This window comes from Cucurbita moschata, unplaced genomic scaffold, assembly GCF_002738365.1.
Source record: "Cucurbita moschata cultivar Rifu unplaced genomic scaffold, Cmos_1.0 Cmo_Scf00076, whole genome shotgun sequence".
In the NCBI taxonomy this organism is placed as follows: domain Eukaryota; kingdom Viridiplantae; phylum Streptophyta; class Magnoliopsida; order Cucurbitales; family Cucurbitaceae; genus Cucurbita; species Cucurbita moschata.
This window is the reverse complement of record NW_019268592.1, coordinates 210,527-231,236: the sequence shown is the minus strand read 5'-3', so window position 1 is coordinate 231,236 and position 20,710 is coordinate 210,527. Positions and strand designations below refer to the sequence as shown.

The 20,710-nt window shown below is 35.1% G+C and overlaps 2 protein-coding genes across 4 annotated transcripts; both read right to left on the bottom strand.

The window, feature by feature from the left end:
• Positions 1–2,571: 2,571 nt before the first annotated feature.
• LOC111438515 (60S ribosomal protein L10a-like) lies at positions 2,572–4,744 on the bottom strand. The gene is made up of 6 exons (XM_023076429.1): positions 4,694–4,744; positions 4,403–4,448; positions 3,841–4,060; positions 3,308–3,473; positions 2,926–3,131; positions 2,572–2,827 (listed from the first exon to the last, which is right to left on the bottom strand). The coding sequence occupies exons 2-6, from the start codon at positions 4,405–4,407 to the stop codon at positions 2,774–2,776; spliced, it is 651 nt and encodes a 216-aa protein (XP_022932197.1). The 5' UTR covers positions 4,408–4,448; positions 4,694–4,744; the 3' UTR covers positions 2,572–2,773.
• Positions 4,745–8,106: 3,362 nt separating this feature from the next.
• On the bottom strand, positions 8,107–14,527 carry LOC111438513 (transmembrane 9 superfamily member 5-like). 3 transcript variants are annotated; one of them, XM_023076426.1, is made up of 7 exons: positions 14,123–14,527; positions 13,167–13,207; positions 12,314–12,902; positions 12,097–12,228; positions 9,431–9,587; positions 8,639–9,123; positions 8,107–8,558 (listed from the first exon to the last, which is right to left on the bottom strand). In XM_023076426.1, the coding sequence occupies exons 1-7, from the start codon at positions 14,281–14,283 to the stop codon at positions 8,342–8,344; spliced, it is 1,782 nt and encodes a 593-aa protein (XP_022932194.1). In that variant the 5' UTR covers positions 14,284–14,527; the 3' UTR covers positions 8,107–8,341. The 3 variants fall into 3 exon arrangements, with proteins under 3 accessions (XP_022932194.1, XP_022932195.1, XP_022932196.1); XM_023076427.1 differs by having other exon boundaries at positions 12,314–12,909; positions 14,123–14,262; XM_023076428.1 differs by lacking the exon at positions 14,123–14,527 and adding an exon at positions 13,700–13,850 and having other exon boundaries at positions 12,314–12,909.
• Positions 14,528–20,710: the final 6,183 nt, after the last annotated feature.

The following is a 20,710-nucleotide window of genomic DNA, read 5'->3' as shown; positions in this document are numbered from 1 at the left end:
CAGATGTCGAAGTTGTCGGCCACATGAGCGAAAACATCATTCGAAGTAGTGATGGTGGAGAACAACTCCAATCCTTCAAGATCTCTAATCTTTGATACCATAAAGATGTTGGGTTTTATGTCCTAAAACTCATAGTTTGTAAACAAAAACATATTTTATTTTCAATAAAGTTACTATTGATGTTTTTACTTAGTAAATATTGTTATGGAATAAAGTAAATTTTACGATTATTAATCTAAATCCAATACACTAATAACACTCTGACTATAGTATGATTATTTGAACTATATGTAGACATGAGAGTCGATCAAGTTCAAGTATATAGTCAAAATGATGTAGAGTTACCAAGAGATAAGGCACGTAACCTAATCCATATAATATAGTAATCCCTAGGGGTGTACATTCAACCCGATAACCCGGACCAACTCAACCCAAACTATAGGGTTGGGTTGGGTTGGATTAGCAGTTCAGGCAGGGTTGAATTCATTTCTCTGAACCCAAACTGAATTGGGTTGAATTCACTTCTCTAAACCCAAACTGAATCGGGTCGATTTCGAGTTCATGGGCAGAACCTTCGAGTTGACCCAAGCCAAATAAAAATGTATAGATTTATTAAGAATCTTTTTGTATTAATGGGGTTTGCCATAATTCTTTTGGCTTGACACTCACGCCCAAATTCGGCCAAATACACATTTCTTTTGTTTAGTTCCAGATTTTATTATTAAACAAGTAATTCTAATGTATTTATTATTTATTTGTTGCAATATTATATCACAATTTATATATATATATATCACAATTTATATATATATATATATATATATATATTCTTTAGAGCTCTATGGTCATGTATGGGTAAACACATTTCAGTTAAATTAATATTTTTTTATTTTTCTAACAATCCCTTAGTTATTACCCATGGTTCCAAATTACCTCAACAATCTTGAATTTTCATATAATTTGATAATATTAAATTTAAACTACATTTAAAAATCTATATGTAGAATCAAAATAACCTAAATGGATATATAAAATCAACCATATAAAAGATATAATATGCTTTAAAATTACTCAACAAATCAATAATATATAAGAAACTAAAAATAATAAAAATATATAAAAAGAAACTAAATAAAAGTATAAAAAGTTGAATCCAACGGGTTAAACTAGTGCCTCTAGTAAGAACAAATTACCATTATGACAAACTCATGAAAAGACGAATTTTCACAAATTTTTTTAATTTATTTTAGATGTGTTTTAGTTTAGGTCAATTCAAGATTTTTGTTCTATGAGCTCAAAACCAAATTCATTTCTAGGTACGGAAAAATAACCCAAATCAACCAAAAATATTAATCCAACTCAACCCAATTCCTATAATTCAAGTTGAGTTTGTCCAAGTTGTCGTGTACACCCCTACACACTAACACTAACACTAACACTCAGAACACAGGTTAACAAATAACCCTCTTCCAAATTCATGAAACTAATTTGAACTTATGTGGTTTACAAATAAACCAAACCCTAAAGCATGTGAAAAATGAACATGTAAAAACGCTAAAACGGGGGACAAGAAAATGACAACAATCAAATAGAAAAGTTGAGATATGCAGCATAATCCAGCAAGCACCAGGACGATGATACCTCCTCCCCTCCAACCATGAACTTGCACATGGCATAAGAAAATTTCAGAACCATTTATTTCACATTTTCAATCGGAACTCAGTGCAAAATGGATAAGCTCTTCAGTGGAAACTATTTACATTCAGAGCATCATGGCATTCATGATTTTGTATGCCTCTGCAAAACAACACATGAGATAGCGGTAAGCTATTCATTGTTTATGAAGGCAGCAATTGATGTATGGAGCATTATGAGAAGATGCAGCCTAAGGGCTTTTCTGCTCTTCACTCGAAGCTCCATAAGTAATTACACCCAAAAGAAAAACCCAGATCACTTCCATTAGTTCAAAACAAAATCTCAACAGAATCCAAGGTTTAATTGCAAATAGTTCGAAGAAAAGATTTAACCACTGTTCTTCACTTGAAAAATCCAAAGCAACAATCAAGCTGGAAAAACAAGATCCTGTGCGCTGAACAAATGCATGCACATGAAAAGTAGCAACATAGAACTGAATGAGGCTATAATGTCAATGTTTGTTAACCCCTAAGAGCGAAACCTGCAATCCCTTTAGGGTGCACATATCTCACAAACAATTACTTGATTTGCATATCATAGTATAAAATACAAATACAAAAACAAATCATTAACAAACACGAACCATGAAATTAACAACCAATTCTTTTAAAAAAAGAACCCGCTTGAAACCTCTTCATTAATAGCATCAAAGACAGATTGTAATTTAAACTACAAAGTACGTACAGTGATCAATGATTATTATGAAAAATAGATGTAATATTTGGATTGAGATCATGCATGGCACGAAGTTCACAAACATGCGGTGCATACCATTCCTCAAAAAATGTGAAATAAAAAGAGGGCTGGCATGTCAATAACCCACAAAAGAAATAAAAATCCAACAATTCAAGCCCAACAAAACCAGACATAGTAATGTAAACGAACGTTGGGAATAGGTTTGGTTGATGGGAATAAAAACTTCATTATCAATTGTCGTTTTAAAGGAGAAAAAAGCATCCTTGTTTCTTTGTTGAAGAATCATTCAATCAAAAACGCTCAATTCACAAAACTGCTCTTCAAAAAATAACGTCAACAGTAAAAAGATCAAACATAAAACTGACTAGATTGCTAACAGAGCTTAGAAAACCCGGTACGACTTCCCCATTGTGCTCTTCAGGTACAGGCACCTAACCTGCAAAAATCATGAAACAACAATATTTACATACACCTGAGAGAAAATGATGAAACACATCTTCAGGTTGAGTTGAGACGCACTGAGATTTAACTTACATTCTGCCAGTTCTTTTTCAATAAAGAAACCAGGAAATTGACGCTCATTTGAACATTTTGGAAGACTTGCTTCTCCTCCATGGCGACATTTCCCACGGCCACTCCCATGCAAAGAACCTTCTTCAGTTGAAACTTGACCATTGCCTTGGTCTCATTAACCTTGGACTCGAGCGATTCTTGGTGTGTCACCAATGTTGGGAATTTTCCTGGAGAATGACAAAGGTAGATAAAATTAACATATAATTCAAGCCTAAAAAAAAAAAATCAAGCTTTCCACCCTCTGTTCTTTGAAACATAACGAGGATTCATTTTAGGGAGTTGTCAATTAATCATATTTGGTGAAGAGAAACAGTGGAATTACATGTCCATAAAATATTCCAACCTGCTTTGTTGAGACCAGGGCCCAGAAGACGAGGGATCTGCTTGATAACAGCTTCAGAAGCCAAAAAGGCGTGGTATTTTTTGGCGAGCTTCTTCACCAATTTCTTGTTCTTATTTAGCTTCTTCAAGCCTTCCACGTCCATATAGTCTAGACCAATCTTTTCGGCCTGAAATAGATTTTCATGAAACAACATTAAGACATACCCTAGAACACATAAGAAGAGGAATCTATGGAAGCCCAAAATTAAGGTAAAAACAATGCATTGATTCACACCAAATTATCCCTCTCTAAAACAACCATCAGAAACGCCAGTGTTTGGCTCATACACACCACAAATTAATATGCTGAGTTATAGCCATAGTCTAGCTTTAAACTTGATTGTATAGCAACAAATATGCTAAGTTAAAAAAGTATAGAATAATAAAATAAATTTCTAAAGGCAGACAAGCATTGTTGAAGATATAGCAAGAAAAATATCACAGGGTAACCAGTAACCAGTAACAGAATCATGCACATAGAGCTAGTAAAATTACCTCTTCAACGTGCAAGGCATCACCAAGCATGCAAATCTTCATCTTGGGGCGGGGAATGTGGGGCAACTTCACAGAACCACTGAAACGCTTGTCCTTTTGAGGATCATAGTTCTTCAGCCCGATCTGAAGCTCAATGGTCTCGGTAAACTTCCTCTTTTTCTCATTGCTATCAGTGAAGATAGATGAGATGGCTTCTCTCAATGCTTCACTCTGAAGCTTACTGTAGAAAAATGAGAAGATAAATAAGACCACGCACACAAGGTATAACTAATACGATCACACACTGAAACTAATACGATCACACACTGAAACTAATTGAAGAAGCATGGGAATGCAAGCCTACTTCCTGAAGATATTAACCTATAACATTCTCAAACTGTTCAGATTACTCAAACAGCTGATTAAATCATTCAGAACCCATTACTCCAGACACTAGCAACCATTAAACTTAAAACAGTAGTATCGATAAAAAATATATCAAGGGAATAGCATGACCCAAATGCGAACATGAATCTGAAACCACAACAATTATCCAGAACAAAGAAAATGCCTTAAAAATTACCTCATTTTCGAATCTTCGCCGTCTCAAGGACACTAAACACTTAGTCCTGTGCACAAGCATAGTTGAGAAAAGATAAGACTCTTCAAAGAAAGCAAATAACAATGGAGAAACTGACATAAACATGACCAGTAACCAAGGTAAACTGCAAATCAGACCCCAAAAACAAAAAGAAGAACGGAAAAATAAATTCACAAAATTCAAAAACGCAAGAAGTTGGATTTTCGCAATGCTACAGAGATTATGAAGATGAAGCGGAGGAGAAGTGAAAAACGTAAGGTGGCGACGGCATACCGGAAGAACAAACGAGAGACGGAGGAATTAGGGTTCAGAGAAAGGAGAATTTATATGTGTCTAACACAGAGATGGATCGGTGGAACTGGGCTCACTAATTTCGTTGGATGTCTGAGTAAATGGGCCTAAAAGCCCATTTAATCAATTGCATTTAATTATTTAAGGACTATATAAGAAAATATTTAATTATTTTCTAACCGTACAAAACTCGAATAAAGGCTAAAATGACGAGAGTGAAAAATAAATAAAAATAAAAGCAAAATAATATTAAAGATAAAAAAATTGACAAAATTTAAATTAAAAAAAATATCAACCCACCAAAATTAAATATAAGATTAAATTCAATTATAAGAGGAGAACTAACCGAGAACAAGTTTGGAATACAATTATAAAATAAAACACAAAAGACTCCAAGTAAAAACAAACTGTCGCTCCAAAACGACTCCCTCTATGACCGCACAGTTCTCAAACGCTCCTCCACTTCGATTGGTAGTATGCGAACACCTGAAAAAGAAAGAAGAAAGGGATGAGTATAAAAATATACTCGGTAACCTACTTATAGGCTCTCATCGCATCCATGACTTAGTAGGTGGCCACAGATTTTATTCTAAGCTCTAATTGTATTACTCTTGTTGTGTATAGTCTTGGGTAGCTAGCATAGCCTACGCAGCGATAGCCGATATTTAAAAATGAGGTGTTACCTTCATAGACTTTGTACTAGGTGGGGATAACATGGTGGGTGCTAACCTACTCGTCATACATAGGAGGTTAGATGGCAAACCTATCTCATGAAGTCACCCAAAGTTGGGGGCGCTACCTCCCGTACGTGCCAGCTTTACTGTTTTGTAGAGCCAACTAACCAAGAAGGCTAGCACTCATATTTCAATTATGACCTAATATTAAAACTTTATCCTCCAATCAATGTATATATATCTATAAAGTAAGAAGACAAATTGTGGGAGAAAAAAGAAAGAAAATATGGTGTATGATATAAAAAATAAAAAATAAATAAAAAATCATTTTATAGTTTAATTGAGTGTATTAAGTGATTCGGCTTAACTTTCTTTTGTAGCATGAAAAATTAGGACAACAATCCTCATATTACTGATGCACGATTGAGAGAAGCACAACAACGAACCATGGAAATACTCATTCGAAGAATAGAAGAGTTGACATATCAAATAAGAAGATTGGAGATTCAAAATCAAGCTCGAGAGAGGATTCCACTACCTGCACAACATGCCGATCAATATGAGGGAGACAATTCTAGTCAACACGAGGATAATCCACATGCGATTGGTAGTGCCTTGATGCAAGGGAGAGCCCGTAGAAGAAGGCATCATAATTTTCAACAACGAGTTTCTTATGACGATAGAATTGATCGTAACGTGGGGAGCATCAAATTAAAACTTCCCAAGTTTTATGGTAAAACCGATCCAAATGAGTACTTTAAATGGGAGAAACGGTGGAGTCTGTGTTCAACTGTCATAACTTTAGTGATGAAAAGAAAGTACTCTTATGCATTGCTCAACTCAAACAATATGCTCAAATTTGGTGGGATAAATTGATGTCAAGTAGGAGAATAAATCTTGAAGCACCAATTGATTCATGGTATGAGTTCAAAGAGTCCATGAGGAAGCATCTTGCTCCATAGTATTTTCAACGGGACATGACGCAAAAGCTTCAAGCATTGAAACAAGGACGCAAGTCTGTAGAGGATTATTACAAGGAGATGGATATATTGATGGATCGACTGGATCTCGATGAGGACATGGAGGCTCTCATGGCGGGATTTCTTAATGGGTTAAACACGGAGATTGCAGACAAGGCTGATATACAACCTTATTCTCATATCGAGGAGTTGTTACACATTACAATTAAGACCGAGAGGCAAATCCAACGAAGGTCTCAACGGTATTCTTCTAAAACTTTTTCCAACTCTACTTCTACATGGAAAAAGGATACGAACATCAATTATAAGCATAGAAATCAAGAGATGGATGAGAAGTCTCATGTTAATAGTGATCCATTTTGGATGGAATCCACTGATCTATGGAATACATGTGCAAATTACGTCAAGAGTTGGATTTGTAGGACCAAGTAAGAGAGAGGCAAATTGTACAACCCATTCAAAAAGAGCAAGATTGTCTTATTGTGCGAGATAATATTTCAAATGATGATATTGTTACTGATGATATGGAGACGAGCAAAAACAGTATGCAAGTATATGTCGCTCCATGTCCATTAGAGACAAAAAAGTAAAGAAAGTAAAAAGGAGAAAGAGTGTGAGGAAGAAATATTTGACACATGTATAGAGATTAAAAAGAAAGAGGATTCTGTTACTAGAGTTTGTGAGGAGAACGATGTTTTTTATACGAAAGGACATATACACAAAATTGGAAGGACTTTCTTTCTGATGGGAAAAGTGTACCTATTTTTTCTATTGAATTCTTGCAAGAAATTAAAATGCTTATTGAAAAGCAAGATCAAAGCCCAAGCCAACAGCAAACTCATGGGAAAAACAAGAACAATGGGATGCACAAGAAGCGACACTCTCATCTCATTTTTACATCCATGCATGACCTAAAAGTGAAGATCTCAAGAAGATTAAAACCAAGAAATGCAAATGATTTTAAGTTTTCATTACAAGGGTATCAATGAGATTCGAGGATGAATCCTCTTGAAGAAGGAGAAAATGATACGAAATAAGGTGTCTTAATCTTGCAATGGATGAACTAGATTTAAGAAGGTTTTATTGTATATTTTATGTTTTAGAGAATTGTCTTCAATCATAAGTTACAATTAGTGAGTGGTTATTATAGTATTGATGGTCATCAAAGTTACACCCTGGAATAGTGTTTATTTTAGGTTTGTTGAGAGTTAGTTCTTGTAGGTTAGAGTTATCAATGGGTGGAAATTATTGTTTTAGAATTTGCATGTTAGAGTTAATCAAACCCTTTCAGAGTGATTCGAATCATGAGTTAAAAAACGAGTTTTATTTATTGTTGGTCTTGATCACAAAGGTAATCTGTTCCAAAACTTTTCCTTAGGTTGATTCTATATCACCGAAGTTGTTAGGTACGAAATGATGTACGCATAACTATCGAGTTTAATATGTACATTGGGATGTCCCGGGGTAAAAGCTACATCTAGTACCGGACCACTGATTTGAGCGATACGTGCCAAGTTCTTTTTTTCAAGCGTGTTCCCTTATGAGATTGAAATGACCCTCATGTTTGCCATGATGCTATGAAGTCATTATTTCCTTCGAGCCCATCAAGTGAGTGCTAGCTTGACTAGCTGGCCCAAGGGAGTGTAAGAACCACCGATTTAACGTCATTCGTTCCTTGAAAAATAAAAAAGGGAGTAAAAACATGAATAGCCTACAATTGTATCAATGTCACCAGGAAGAGAAATAATTACCATTCGAAAGAATGTCCAAAATCTTAAGAACGAACATTATAGTTCCAAATAAAGAGCAATTCAACATAGATTCTTAGTCCAACAGATTTTTCATCTTCTACAACTCAAGAAATGACGATTATCCAATAACTAACGCCTCTTTTCTTTCCTTCTTTCTATGAATCTCTTCAAGTGGATGATCCTTCTTCCCTCAATATGATGATAGAAATCAAAACTCAAATGAACTCATTCGCTTTTGACAGCGTTGTAAATACGACGAACGAAAAACAATGAAACGTGGAAACTTACGACTCCCAGCACCAGGAAGAATGCGTAACATAAACAAGCATTATACCCTATGAAGAAGCATAGCTGCAAGAAACCGTTCATATTCGATCTGGCGTAGAAGTATATGCAATATCCAAACATAAAGATGGCCGTTGAGCCCCCGGAGAACACCGATCTGCACGGTTGAAAAGACAGTAATTACATAGAAGAAAATGGATGACAATCTCAATCATGCAAGCTGGACATAATAGATACCTCCACCACCATTGATGATCTTCAACCGACAGCTGAATGTAAGTCAAACCAATGCTCAAGATTGCAGTGAGTACGACAAGGATGATGAATGTGATGAACAAAATGCTTGGAAGAGTGAAAATTTTGAACCCCCACATGCTTGCATACAAGTGATGTAATTCAAGAACAACTGCGCTGAATGACAACAGACCACTAATGAACATTTGACAAGGAAGTTTTCTGAACCAAGCCAAAGGAGGAATCTCTCGCGGGTTTCTCTTGGTGGCGCAAGGCGCTTGAAACTCGGATCTAAATCGATGTCCTATTATCCCTCCGAATGCAAGCAAAGGGAGGCTGATAAAAGTAAATATGATAAGAATCACTATGATGGTGCCAATAGGCAGTGCTGCAGTAGTTCCATTGGATATAGCAACAATATTTAGGATAGAAATTATGAAGCATGATGGCCCCAAATACAGAACCGCTGATAGAATAACACTTTTCTCCTGAAAATAAGAAGACGAAATCAAATGAGAGAAGGAAATGGTAAAAGTGTTAGGAATCACGACTCTCCACAATGATATTATATTGTCCACTTTGAGCATAAGCTCTCGTGGCTTTGCTTTGGGCTTCTCCAAAATGCCTCATACCAACGGAGATGTATTCCTTACTTATAAACCTATGACCGTTCCTTAAATTAGCCAATGTGGACTCTCTCCCAACCATCCTCCACAAAAAGATCACGAGCCACTAAAAAATACGGCAAACAAAAATATAACATGAAGTTAATACACAGGGTGAGGCAAAATTTACCCATCCAATCTCGACAAACTGGCAGTGGAAAGAAGCAGATGTATATCCAGTAACTACTGATGTAAGACAATAGATCACAATAATGGAGGTGATTAATGATCCACGATTGTATGGGTAAAGGATTCCTAGAAACGCCAGAAGAAATAAACTGCAAATCCTGTTGAAAAAATTTATATACAAAATGAGAGATAAAATCGGTAGATTTGATCATGATCACACTTAAACTGATACTAGTGTTAGTCTTCATAAAAAATAATATTTCTGTGTTATGGGTCAAAACACTTTTCTTTATGCAATCTGTTGTACTTGCACCTGACTAACGGACCCTTAACATAAGTTGGAAAGAAAATTTTGGGATTATGGTGTTCCAAATATTCCAACTGGACCTATTATACGATCGAAGGCCAAAGATTCAACAATAATTTATTCTTTATCTACAAAATTGGATAGACTTGGTTCCATCGTTATTTCATGTGTTACAAACTGATTCAATTGAGGAAGAACTGTTTGGAGCTTCAGAAGTGAATATTTGCACGGTTGGAGTAGTGGATGAGATTGCTATAACTAACCCTTAATGAATAATTGGTTAGAAAACTTTATTTATTATTTTAATTCCATAATTTCTTGAGATGGAAAAAGGGTGGGAATTTACTTGTCAATGATTCCATAATTTCTTGGGGTGGAAAAAGGGTGGGAATTTACTTGTCGAAGTGTAGATTGCATTTGAGTCATTCCATCAAGTTCGATGGTGGAGTACTCAATTTAGAAAGGAATTCCAAATCTTGATTCTAGATATTTGATCGCAAGAAGTAATCTAATTTTAGCTTTATCTCTTGGTTGATCTGAATTTTATATAAGGAGATGTTAATTTATTTAATTCAAGGATTCTTGCTTCAAAAAAAAGTTTAGATGGTTGGGCTGAGGATTAGGTCTACACCAAGAAAGATGAACTAGGGCTATAGCAAAACTGTGGATCACTCGGATTAACACGAACAAGGTATGCAGGGAAAAAAATTGTAAATTATGTCATTATGTTGGACAGACTCCTCAAAGATTAGAAAAAAAAAAAAAAAAAATTGAAAATTTGATCTAAGAAACTGATAAACATGGCGTTAGATACCATAGGGTGCTATACAGTTATATAAGCTGGTTAGTCCATCAGGTTGAGAAATTATGTCTAGCAGCTTCCCTGATTCTATTATACTTAAAACAAAGCTCAACCCAAAGATTGCCTCCTCTTCCGCTCTTTTCTCTCTAGGTTTCCCAAAACTTTTCTTTTTCAGGGAGGGAAAAATATATCCAATTCTCGAATGCCTATTCCATTTTTTCACTCTGCTATAATTTTTTCATGAGGTAATTTAATTCTAGCCTTATCTCTTGGTTGATCCGAAATTATAAATCCAATTCACTTCAGACACCAGTTTCCAACTTCCTACTAGGCAACACCTTTTAGTTTTCTATTTATCAATTATTTTTCTCTCTGTCACTGTCTTGTTAAGCTATCTGCAGTAGAGCTTGTAATATGAATTTTTAATCCTTTAATACAAACGTCTGTAGACATGCAGAAAAGGTTCAGCATTTTTCTTTACGTTGTTATCCATTAAATGTTTCCTGTGCAAGTAACACGACGTTAACATCATCACCAAACTATGTCATTGACATAATAAATTTCTGTAGACTCAATAATGACATGGGAAGGCAGCATATATATTTCCCATGTGTCATAGTAAACAACAATGTTGGCAACTCTTTGTTACTGAAAGAAGGACAAGCTGTCTATTGTAACATTAAGCCACATGTTGACGTTTCACCTTTAATAACATAGACGAAACAAAATGTTTTTGAGGAATATTAACTTCCAAATTCTAGGTCATTTATGTTTTTTATTTTTTGGAACTCAAGAACACCGTTATAAAAGTTATTCAAGCAACAGAAAAGATCTTGTTCGAGTAAGGTCGTAGGTCCTTGAGGTTTTCTTTAGAACTATATTCCATTTTCCAGCAGTCACATGTTATACAATTGATTTTGATCAACATGCCATTAATTGAATCTCAAATAAAATAAAGAGAATACAATATCAAACCCATTATATACCCCTTGAAGTGTTCAATACACTCCAAATTGTGTTATCCAACAAATTTAACATATTTTTGTGGCACTATGAGTTCAGCATCGACCCCCTATAAAAGCTAGAGTTTGTTTTTCCTTGTTGCTTTTGTTTTAAAGAGCAATACTTGGGTGAATACTTGGGTGCATCCAAGGCTGCACTCTTTTCTTTTTTCGTTTTTTTTGCAGTCTACCCCAATCATATAGTAGAAAAAACTAAAATGTATTTTTTAAGAAAACTAGACAGGAATTTTCCACGTGTCAAACTATAGTTGGACTGCAAAACATAGTCACAGCCCAGAATGCATGCATGTAGTTGGATTGCAAAATATAGTTGCAGCCCGGAATGCATGCAAGTATTTTTTTTACTTCAAAATGCATTGGTCTAAGGTTGCTTTGGACTGTCAAAAACAGGCAATTAGATTGTAGTGCCCATGATGATAATATGGAAATTTTTCCTTTTCTTATCATGCATAATAAGGAAGCGAGTATTTCTATTGAAGCATATCAATACGTTATGATGAACATAACTTAAAGAAGAATAGTTCAAATTAACTTACATAGTCAGCAGCTGTGTACCGACACCCAAAACAGCACTAAAGAGGGGCAAATTTGGAGGACATCTAAATACATCTCCATGAAGATATTTCCAAACAACCTCTCTTTCATCCTCTTCATCACCACCAGAACACCTAAAACACAAAAAAAAAAAAGGTAAGCTAATTTCCCAAACAAACTTAATGAAAGACTCGAGTAAATTTATTTGCAGGACATTACTTCATCAAATCATTCTTGAGATGGCGCATAAAAAGCAAAGTAAGCAATCCCATCAACAGTACGATTATAGCAACTGAATTAAGGAATGAAAACCAGTGGATTTTCTGACTGATAGGCAGTAGTGAAGCCCTCAAATACTTGTTCATCCTATCTCCATACTGAGCAGAAGTTTCATTCCAAAAAATAGAATAAGTGAACTTAACATTGAGTTCGACATCCTCTGTTATATCAATGACATGATTTGGATCGCTGAAGGCATTAACTTCCACGATTTCGTTCCCATTGAAGGAAGCATCAAATTGAATATGTGTGAAAAGATAATATCTTGGCCCCTGCTTGTTCAGGGTCCAGCTCTGTTCATCAATTTTGCCAATAAAACCCCACACAGGAAGATTATCACAATACATTTGGAAGTAAAAGTCATTCCTGACAGCTTCCCTAAACAGTGAAACTTCAGCACCTTTTAGCTTCTTTTCACACAGAGTCTCCCAAGGTTTATCTTCCCTAAATTTCATCCCATGCAAGGCGCCGGTCAGCCGATCACCATTTAAAACCTCCCCTAAGGTTGCTTTCTTTTGAACTACTGAATCTGCAAGCTAAGGAGAAGACCTTCAAACATATTATTTTGGTATAAAAAAGTTACACCAAATTTTATTCGATATAGGAAGCTCATACAGTTCAAAATTCTGAAGGAGCTAATACAGGAATAAGTATAAATCACGATGCAACTATTGCAATTAACTAGCATGCATTTGAAAAGTGACCCTTAGCTTTGTTGTCCTATATTATCACATAGAGCTAATATCTATTAAAACGTGAAAGTCTTTCAATTAGGCTCCTTCAAAAGGCTAACCTGGACTGCAGAATGGTAATTCATAGTATTGGTAGGTCTCGCTGCAAGAAAATGGGAAACAAAGTAAACAATAAGACTGGAGCAGAAGCAAAATAGAGAAAGAGAGAGAACAAATTCAATTGAAGTCTGGATTTGGCCTCAAATATGTTAAAATGGCATTCTTTCTCCAATAACAAAGTCACAATTTGTAAACTTCGAAAACTATTCCAAGGAAAAACTGCATCAGTAAAGCTACAAGGATCTTGTTGTTGAAGCCGAATCGTCTCCAACAGGAGGGAAATTTATCCGGTCCATGCACAACCTAAAAGAAAAAAAAACTAAGAGATGGACTATGGCAGTAGTGGGGATTTTTGGCTGGAGTGGGAATGGATGAAATCAAGGTTTATGAGAAAGTCAGCGAAGTTTGGTGTTCTACCTTTGCCTAGTCTCGGTCGACAGTGGACATATATTCAATCTTTATTCGGTGGGAAAGAGATTATGACAACTAAAAATATTTTGGAACCATAAGTCATCTTGATTCTCAAGATGATTACCTTTCTATCAGTGCGATGACTTGGTGAAGGGCATCTATGAGAGAAGGTTATCGAACCGGGTTCCGATCGAATAGAGCGTAGTTAACACAGGGAAGAATCGTCTTCTTTCCTCGGGGTATATTGGTTCCAAAAAATGAGTAATATGTTGAAAATGAAGTTCAAATAGTTATTAATAAGACATAACTAAAAGAAGAATATTACTTTTCAATTTCAAAGCATCTCCACATTTCTGTCAATTTCAATGTTCATCTAAAATTTGGTACAATCTACTTTAAACCTATAGACTGATATGTATTCGTTAAGAACTCATGAACGCAACAATCTCCAACGCAGTTCAAGTTTTAGGGATCACTACCAGAGTCACAAAGCTAATAATTAGAAAGAACGTCCAATTAGCAAATGATGGGGATTTGAATGGAGTACCTGGGATTGTTCAGAGGTCCAACCTTGTTGACGAATAACGGAATTGGATCTCCGACAATGTAGCGGTGATTGAGAGGAGAAGCAGTAGAAAGACGACATGAGAAGCGAAGGGAGCCTAAAAGCACCAAAACGATAACGATCTCAAGAAGAGACCGAGACATTGTTGAAGAAGATGAAGCTGACGATCAAGTTTGAAAGATTGCAAGCGAATTGGCGGAAGATGGAGACTCAGAACAATGCTCGACTAGGCATTGACTTCATGATTCTACTCCATGGACTTGGCAGTGATTTTGCAGCAAATGCTAATTCAGAATCACTCGCCCCTAATTATAAAATACTCAGAATTCTGTCGAATTTTGGATGGGGAATTTGCAAGAACAGGTGTTGTGTGATTGGTTTGGTAGAAATTGTTGATTAAACCAACTTCCAATAAGCGGATGGTGTGTATTGACCCTAATCCCAAATTTAATCCCAAATTTAATCCCAAATTCATGAAATTAACAATTCAATTTCTATAACCATCTATCCTTCCATCCTTTCAATATTATTTGTGGTATGAAAAATTTAAACTTATTCCTGTAATCTTGAACTATGTAGTTGACATATAAAAAGATCGTGTTCAAGTAATTACTTAAATTGATACGAAATAAGGTATCTTAATCGTGTAATAGATGATTTAGATTTAAGAATGTTTTATTATAATTTTTTAAGATTTAGATAATTGTCTTAAAATTACAAGTTACGAGCTCTCATTATGGGTGGATGGCTATAAAAGTTAGAACCTTTCAATTAAAACATAAGTTAGGGTCAGTTTTATTTCCAAGGCTATAAATAGTCATTCATATTATTTCAAGGCTATAATAGTCATTCATATTATTGTTTTATATCACATTTTAGAATTAAGAAAACAGAGTTTCTATTTTACTTTTGTTGATAATTAAGCTTTACTTTGCAAATTCTTGTATTTATAACTTGCATGCTAGAGTTATTCTCGAGTGCTATTGATTAAATCTCTTTCTGGAGTGATTCGAATCATAAGTTTAAAAATGAGTTTTCTTCACTCTTACTTTGATCATCAAGGCAATCCCTTCCAAAACTTTCCTTTGAGTTGATTCCATATCATTTGGTATCAGAGCTTTAGGCTAAAGATCGGATATATGTTTCCTTTGCGTTTCTTCTTAATTTGTTTTTTCTTGATTTTTATCTTTTTAGTTTCTAATCGACTTAGAGTTTAAAATCCAATCTCGACTCTATTGAAAATTTTGAGAGGTGAGAATGAGAGCTTCATATGTGTGAAGGACTGCAAGTAGGGTGACCTAAAAATTCCTTTAAGTATATACACATGAGAGAGTGTTGTGAGGTCCTTTGTATTTTCATAACTTATTTTTTACAGCAAAGTTTCACAAATACATTCGAGGACGAATACTATTGAATAATTGAGGAATGATATGAACCAAGAGACATCAGTCATATAATATACTTCAACGAAGATGTGAAGAAAATGCTGTCAAAATTATCAAAAAATGTTTCAATTCATGTCACATCGAAGAGGAATAAAGTTTTATGGTTATAAATTTTGGGTAAATCATAATTTTAAGTTATAGTGTTTATTTAATGTATTTTAAGGCTTATTTACATATAAGTTAATTATGGCCATAAGATATACATAGTGACTAATTATAGTCGTGAAATATAGTTACAACTCTTCGAATGCCATGAAGGTTAAAAGTTGTTATTTTGAGCCTATATAAGGCCATGAATGTTATGTTTGTAGGATGAACTTGAAAAATGTAGTAAAACAATCATTTAGGCTTTTTTTTAGCGAATGACTAAGTTTCTTTGCAATTATATGTAGTTTACGTTGCATGTAGAATCATTCAAGCTAGACATGATCGATCTTGCTTGTGGAGTGATTCGAATCTCAAACAAGTGTTCTTGCATTGAGATATTCGATTGAAAGGTATTCCGAATCTTACTCTCCTTGTAGTGATTTCCATATCATTTGGTATCAGAGCTTTAGACTCAAGGTCGGATATATGCTTCCTTACGTTTATCTCTTTTAATTCTCTTATAATTTTTTTTTCTAGTTTGTATAGAATGTTCATATTCTATCTCAAAACTATATATATATATATATATATATATAATATTTGTTTTTAAAGGGTTAGATATGTATGTTGATCATGTATCTTATCAACATTGTGTTCTTTTAAGATCTTTTAAATCAACTTTCTTTTTGGTACATTGACGATAAAGGAAGACAACCTCTATCAATTTGAATCTGTCTTTTTAAGTTTTTTTTTTTTTTTGTACTTTTCTAAATAAATAAGATGGTCGAATGTTTGAAGGAGACTTTGTGTTGTGAACAATGTAATGTTTTTAGTACCGTGGCTTTATAAAATAAAATGTTTTCACTCTTATTTCATTATAAGACTGCCGTTGTTAAAAATAGATTCTTAAGTTAGACCAAATCTCTTAACTATATTGGTTGGATATAGCATAGATCCATTATTATTGTGAAAGAAGAATTAACATTAGAGGGGACTAATCGAGTGAGTCGTGTCCTTAAATTTATATTTTTCGTCAATGGTGTACATTAGATTGCAATTTTTAGATCAGTCTTGAAAAACATAGCGTTTAGATTAGAAAATTAAGTGACAAGTATTAATCTGTATTATAGGAATTTACATTTAATATCAAATTATCTACCTACTTATCCCGATCAATTTTAGTTTTAGGAAAAATGTTCAGAAAAATTAAGTGACAAGTTTAGACATTTCTCTGCATCACTGTGATATGGCTACATTACCAACTTGTCATAAATTGCTTCTAAGAGTGAAAATTATCCGCACAAATCAACACCGTTCATTTTAGCATTTTTTTCCCCTTACTCAGATGTCTCCTAAGATGTAACCTCATACCTAGAATTTGGACCCGGATTTATAATCCAAATTTGGCACCCGATGACCCTCACAATCCCTTTGCATATGGTCATATTATTTACTTGTTTTGAATTGCCTCTAAGAATGAAAAGTATACCTAAAAATCACATTACCTATTACCTATTACCTATTTTTTGTGGCTCAATCATAAGATTCAAAAGTTAAACGTGTCTAGTTTGGAGCAAAGACAAAGTATGCTATTGGTTTGAAAAATAGTTTGAAATTTCTTCCTATCCTCCACCCATAAAATTTTTCTAACATTGAAATCAATGTATACGTGAAGTCCTTGTTTCCTTTCTGGAAAAGTACTTCGTTGGGTTTGATCAATGCCTAGTTTCTTTGAGATTCAACTGTTTATAGGCGAGTGAGAGAGATATTGCAACACAACCATTAATGAAAAACTTGGTGAAACAATAAACAACATTTAGTTATCAATTACGTTTGGATTAATAGAGGGAGATGGAACCCTAACTTCGGTTAGTTCCATCCAACTTGATTTCTATTCTTCAATTGGCATTATTAAATACATAAAGGTTCCAAATCTAAAATGAAATATCATTGTCTCTCACTCGTTTTCAAGCAATATACATAAAAAAAGAAAAGAAAGCAAGGGCATCATGAGTATGATTAGATCAAGTTTCTTGGTTGCTACAATTTTGATGCTATTATTGTTAGATTTTACCATTGATGCTCAATCTAGTGCCGATATTGTTTTTCTTTTGAAAAGATATGGTAACATAGTGCCTGGTACTGGCATCACGAAGGTAAATATACCGTATGAACAACAATATTATCACTAGTTGAGTTGATCAATCGTTTGCTAATTTTTGTTACTTGTGACACGTAGGCTTTAGCAAATGCATGGAAGGATGCATGCACTTCCAATCATTCTAGTGCGATTGTTATTCCGGGAGGAATATTTAAAGTAAAGGAAGGGATATTTAAAGGACCTTGTAATAGCCCAATTGACTTTCAATTTGGAGGAACATTGCAGGCACCAAAAAGTCTTCACGGAGATAATTGGATTACTTTTGAATATATTGATAGATTGACATTATCATGTGAAGGAGTTTTGATGATCAAAAAAAGGCAGCTTGGAAAAAGAATGATTGCCATAAACGCATAAATTGTGCCCAACTCCCCATTGTAAGCAATATGCCTTCAGTTTTTCTTCTCAATCTCGTGCATCTTGTTGTTTTTAAATGCCTTCTCTAATCTTCCAACATTTATAATTTGGTAAATGTTCTTCATTTTCTAGAGGATAATCTTTAAACATTTAACAAAAGAAAAAAAAAATCATTTAAAGAAGTGAAATTCTTTTTGAGTTTTCAATTTTATTGGGTAATGTTCAAATTTTTGGCTTGATTACTAACTTCACAAAATATTATTTGATTATACAAAATGTTTAGAGTTTGAAGTTCAACTTCATCACCAATTCAATTGTGAAGAGAATAACATCAGTTGATAGTAAGAACTTCCATATCAACGTCCTCGGCTGCAACAAACTCACATTCCATAATATCAATATAACTGCACCAGAAAACAGTCTCAACACTGATGGAATACACATCGGTCGACCAAATAGGATCGCAATCACAATGTCCAAAATTGCAATAGTGACATGTGGGCCAGGACATGGCATAAGCATCGGAAGTCTTTGAAGATTCACTAACGAAGAACCCGTTGAATGTGTCATCGTAAAGAACTGCACGATAATTAACACCACTAATAGTGTCAGGATTAAAACGTGGCCAGCTTTTGCTGCTAGTGGCACCGCCACCGATATGCAGTTTTTGGACATTATAATGGTCAATGGTAGCAACCCTATTCTAATGGACCAAGAGTATTGTCCGTAGAATCAGTGCAATCAGAAGGTATTTGATCGTATTCTCAAAACTTTGATTGGTTTTGTCACTATAACTTTCCCAAATAAACCATTTACACAAATTTGTTGTCTCATTTTGTGTAAGGCCCAATATAAAATAATGTTATAAAAATAAGACCTAGGGTTCTGCCATTGGAGCAAACTAAAACCCTTGGTTAGCCGCCAACCTCTTTAGTTTTTGCAAGAAGCTAGAGGCAAGTCAGCCACAACAAACCCTAAGCCGACTGCCGCACTTCCTTCTTTCTTTGTCATCTTATTCCTTATTCCGACCACCGCCCTCCCTTCTTTATGTGTCATTTTCTTCCTTAAGCCGTTGCCACCCAACGTTCATGTCGTCTCGCCGCCGACTATTTCCCACATCACCTTGTGCCACTCCTCACATCAGAAAACTGCCACCCAGCACCCACATCGTTGCCATGAGTGAACGCCATCGTCACCGCCAGAACTGTCATTAAGTGGATTAAACGCAGCAAAGATACAACACGGTTTTCTCTCGGGATAGATAGAATTGGAACCAACCACTACGTGAAAAACAGGCTCGATCTAAGTCGGAGTGAATCAATAGCAGTAGGAACAGTTAGGAAAGGAGTTCTCCACGTAAGGGACCCTCCTGTTGAAACTAAACTTTTTTTTTAAAAAAAGGGTCGAACAAATTTATCATATGGTTGTGTGCTGTGTAATCTAATTGTTGCATTGAATTTCACTTGTGTGGAGTGCTTCTTCTTCACCCTTCAATGTGATGACTCCCATTAACCTATTTGTTTAGTCATGATTTTTTGGCTCGCTAACAAATTTTCAAACTCTACTAGTGATGGTTGAATGAGTCATCCTTGTACAGTAATAATGAAGCTTCTATATTCTGGTCGCAATCCGTAGATAATGATCCTCTTCATTCGATCTTCTTCAATTGCAGACTTCAGTTCTAGTTTAGTAATTTCTCGGCAGATCGACTTGACTTCTGGCAGCGACTCCCGGCGTATTCTGCTCGACTTTCCATTTTTCACCTGGTTTCTACCGTTCCGACCCTTCCGGGCCTAGTTTCGGCCATGTTAAGGTAATTGAGGCCGTATTAGAGTCGTATTTCACAATGTTAGTTGGATATTCAATTAAAATGTGAAATACTAATGAAAGGTGACGAATGGTGCGATAGAAAACAAACCCCGGCGACCTTTAGAGTAGCTTTCGAGGAACGAAAGTTATACGTTTAGCTAATTAGGGAGTACTTCCGCTAAGACCAACCAAGCAAGTGGCCTTACTATAGGATAGACTAAAAATTGTATGAGTTATGATGATGTGTGAGTTATGATACTTGATGATGTGCGTAGTATATATATATTTCGATGAATGACATACTTGATATGCTTGATGCACTTTATGGCAATATGACGAGTATGATGATTGTGTGACGCTTACCTTAATATGATGATGTTTTCCATATTGAGCATGCAATATGATTATGAGTGTCATATTGCATCATGTATTTAGATCGTCATAGGACATGACCCTAAGAGCATGAAAAGGATATTAGTATAAATATCAACGAGTGTGTGTTACCTAGAGTAACAAAGAGATGAGACTAGAGGATTGTGTCAGAAGAGACATTATGATAATGAGTGTAGACACGCACAGTATGATGATGAGTGCGAATGCGCACAGATGAGGGTGTTCATAAGGTGCATGACACTATGGGGTTCCGCTGACCTTTGGATGTCGCTATAGATTAGCTTGACCAGAGGATCCAGGGGTGTGCGAGCGCCCTGA

What these genes read in the sequence shown, in the direction of transcription:
- LOC111438515 (XM_023076429.1), bottom strand. An exon ending in ATGCCTTGCACGTTGAAGAG is followed by an intron (nt 3,474 to 3,840) that starts GTAATTTTACTA and finishes AATCTATTTCAG; the next exon opens with GCCGAAAAGATTGGTCTAGA. An exon ending in TGAAAAAGAACTGGCAGAAT is followed by an intron (nt 2,828 to 2,925) that starts GTAAGTTAAATC and finishes TGATTTTTGCAG; the next exon opens with GTTAGGTGCCTGTACCTGAA.
- LOC111438513 (XM_023076426.1), bottom strand. Translation starts at nt 14,283, where the DNA reads ATGTCTCGGTCTCTTCTTGAGATCGTTATCGTTTTGGTGCTTTTAGGC. An exon ending in ATTACCATTCTGCAGTCCAG is followed by an intron (nt 12,903 to 13,166) that starts GTTAGCCTTTTG and finishes CTTAGCTTGCAG; the next exon opens with ATTCAGTAGTTCAAAAGAAA. An exon ending in CTCAAGAATGATTTGATGAA is followed by an intron (nt 12,229 to 12,313) that starts GTAATGTCCTGC and finishes TTTGTGTTTTAG; the next exon opens with GTGTTCTGGTGGTGATGAAG.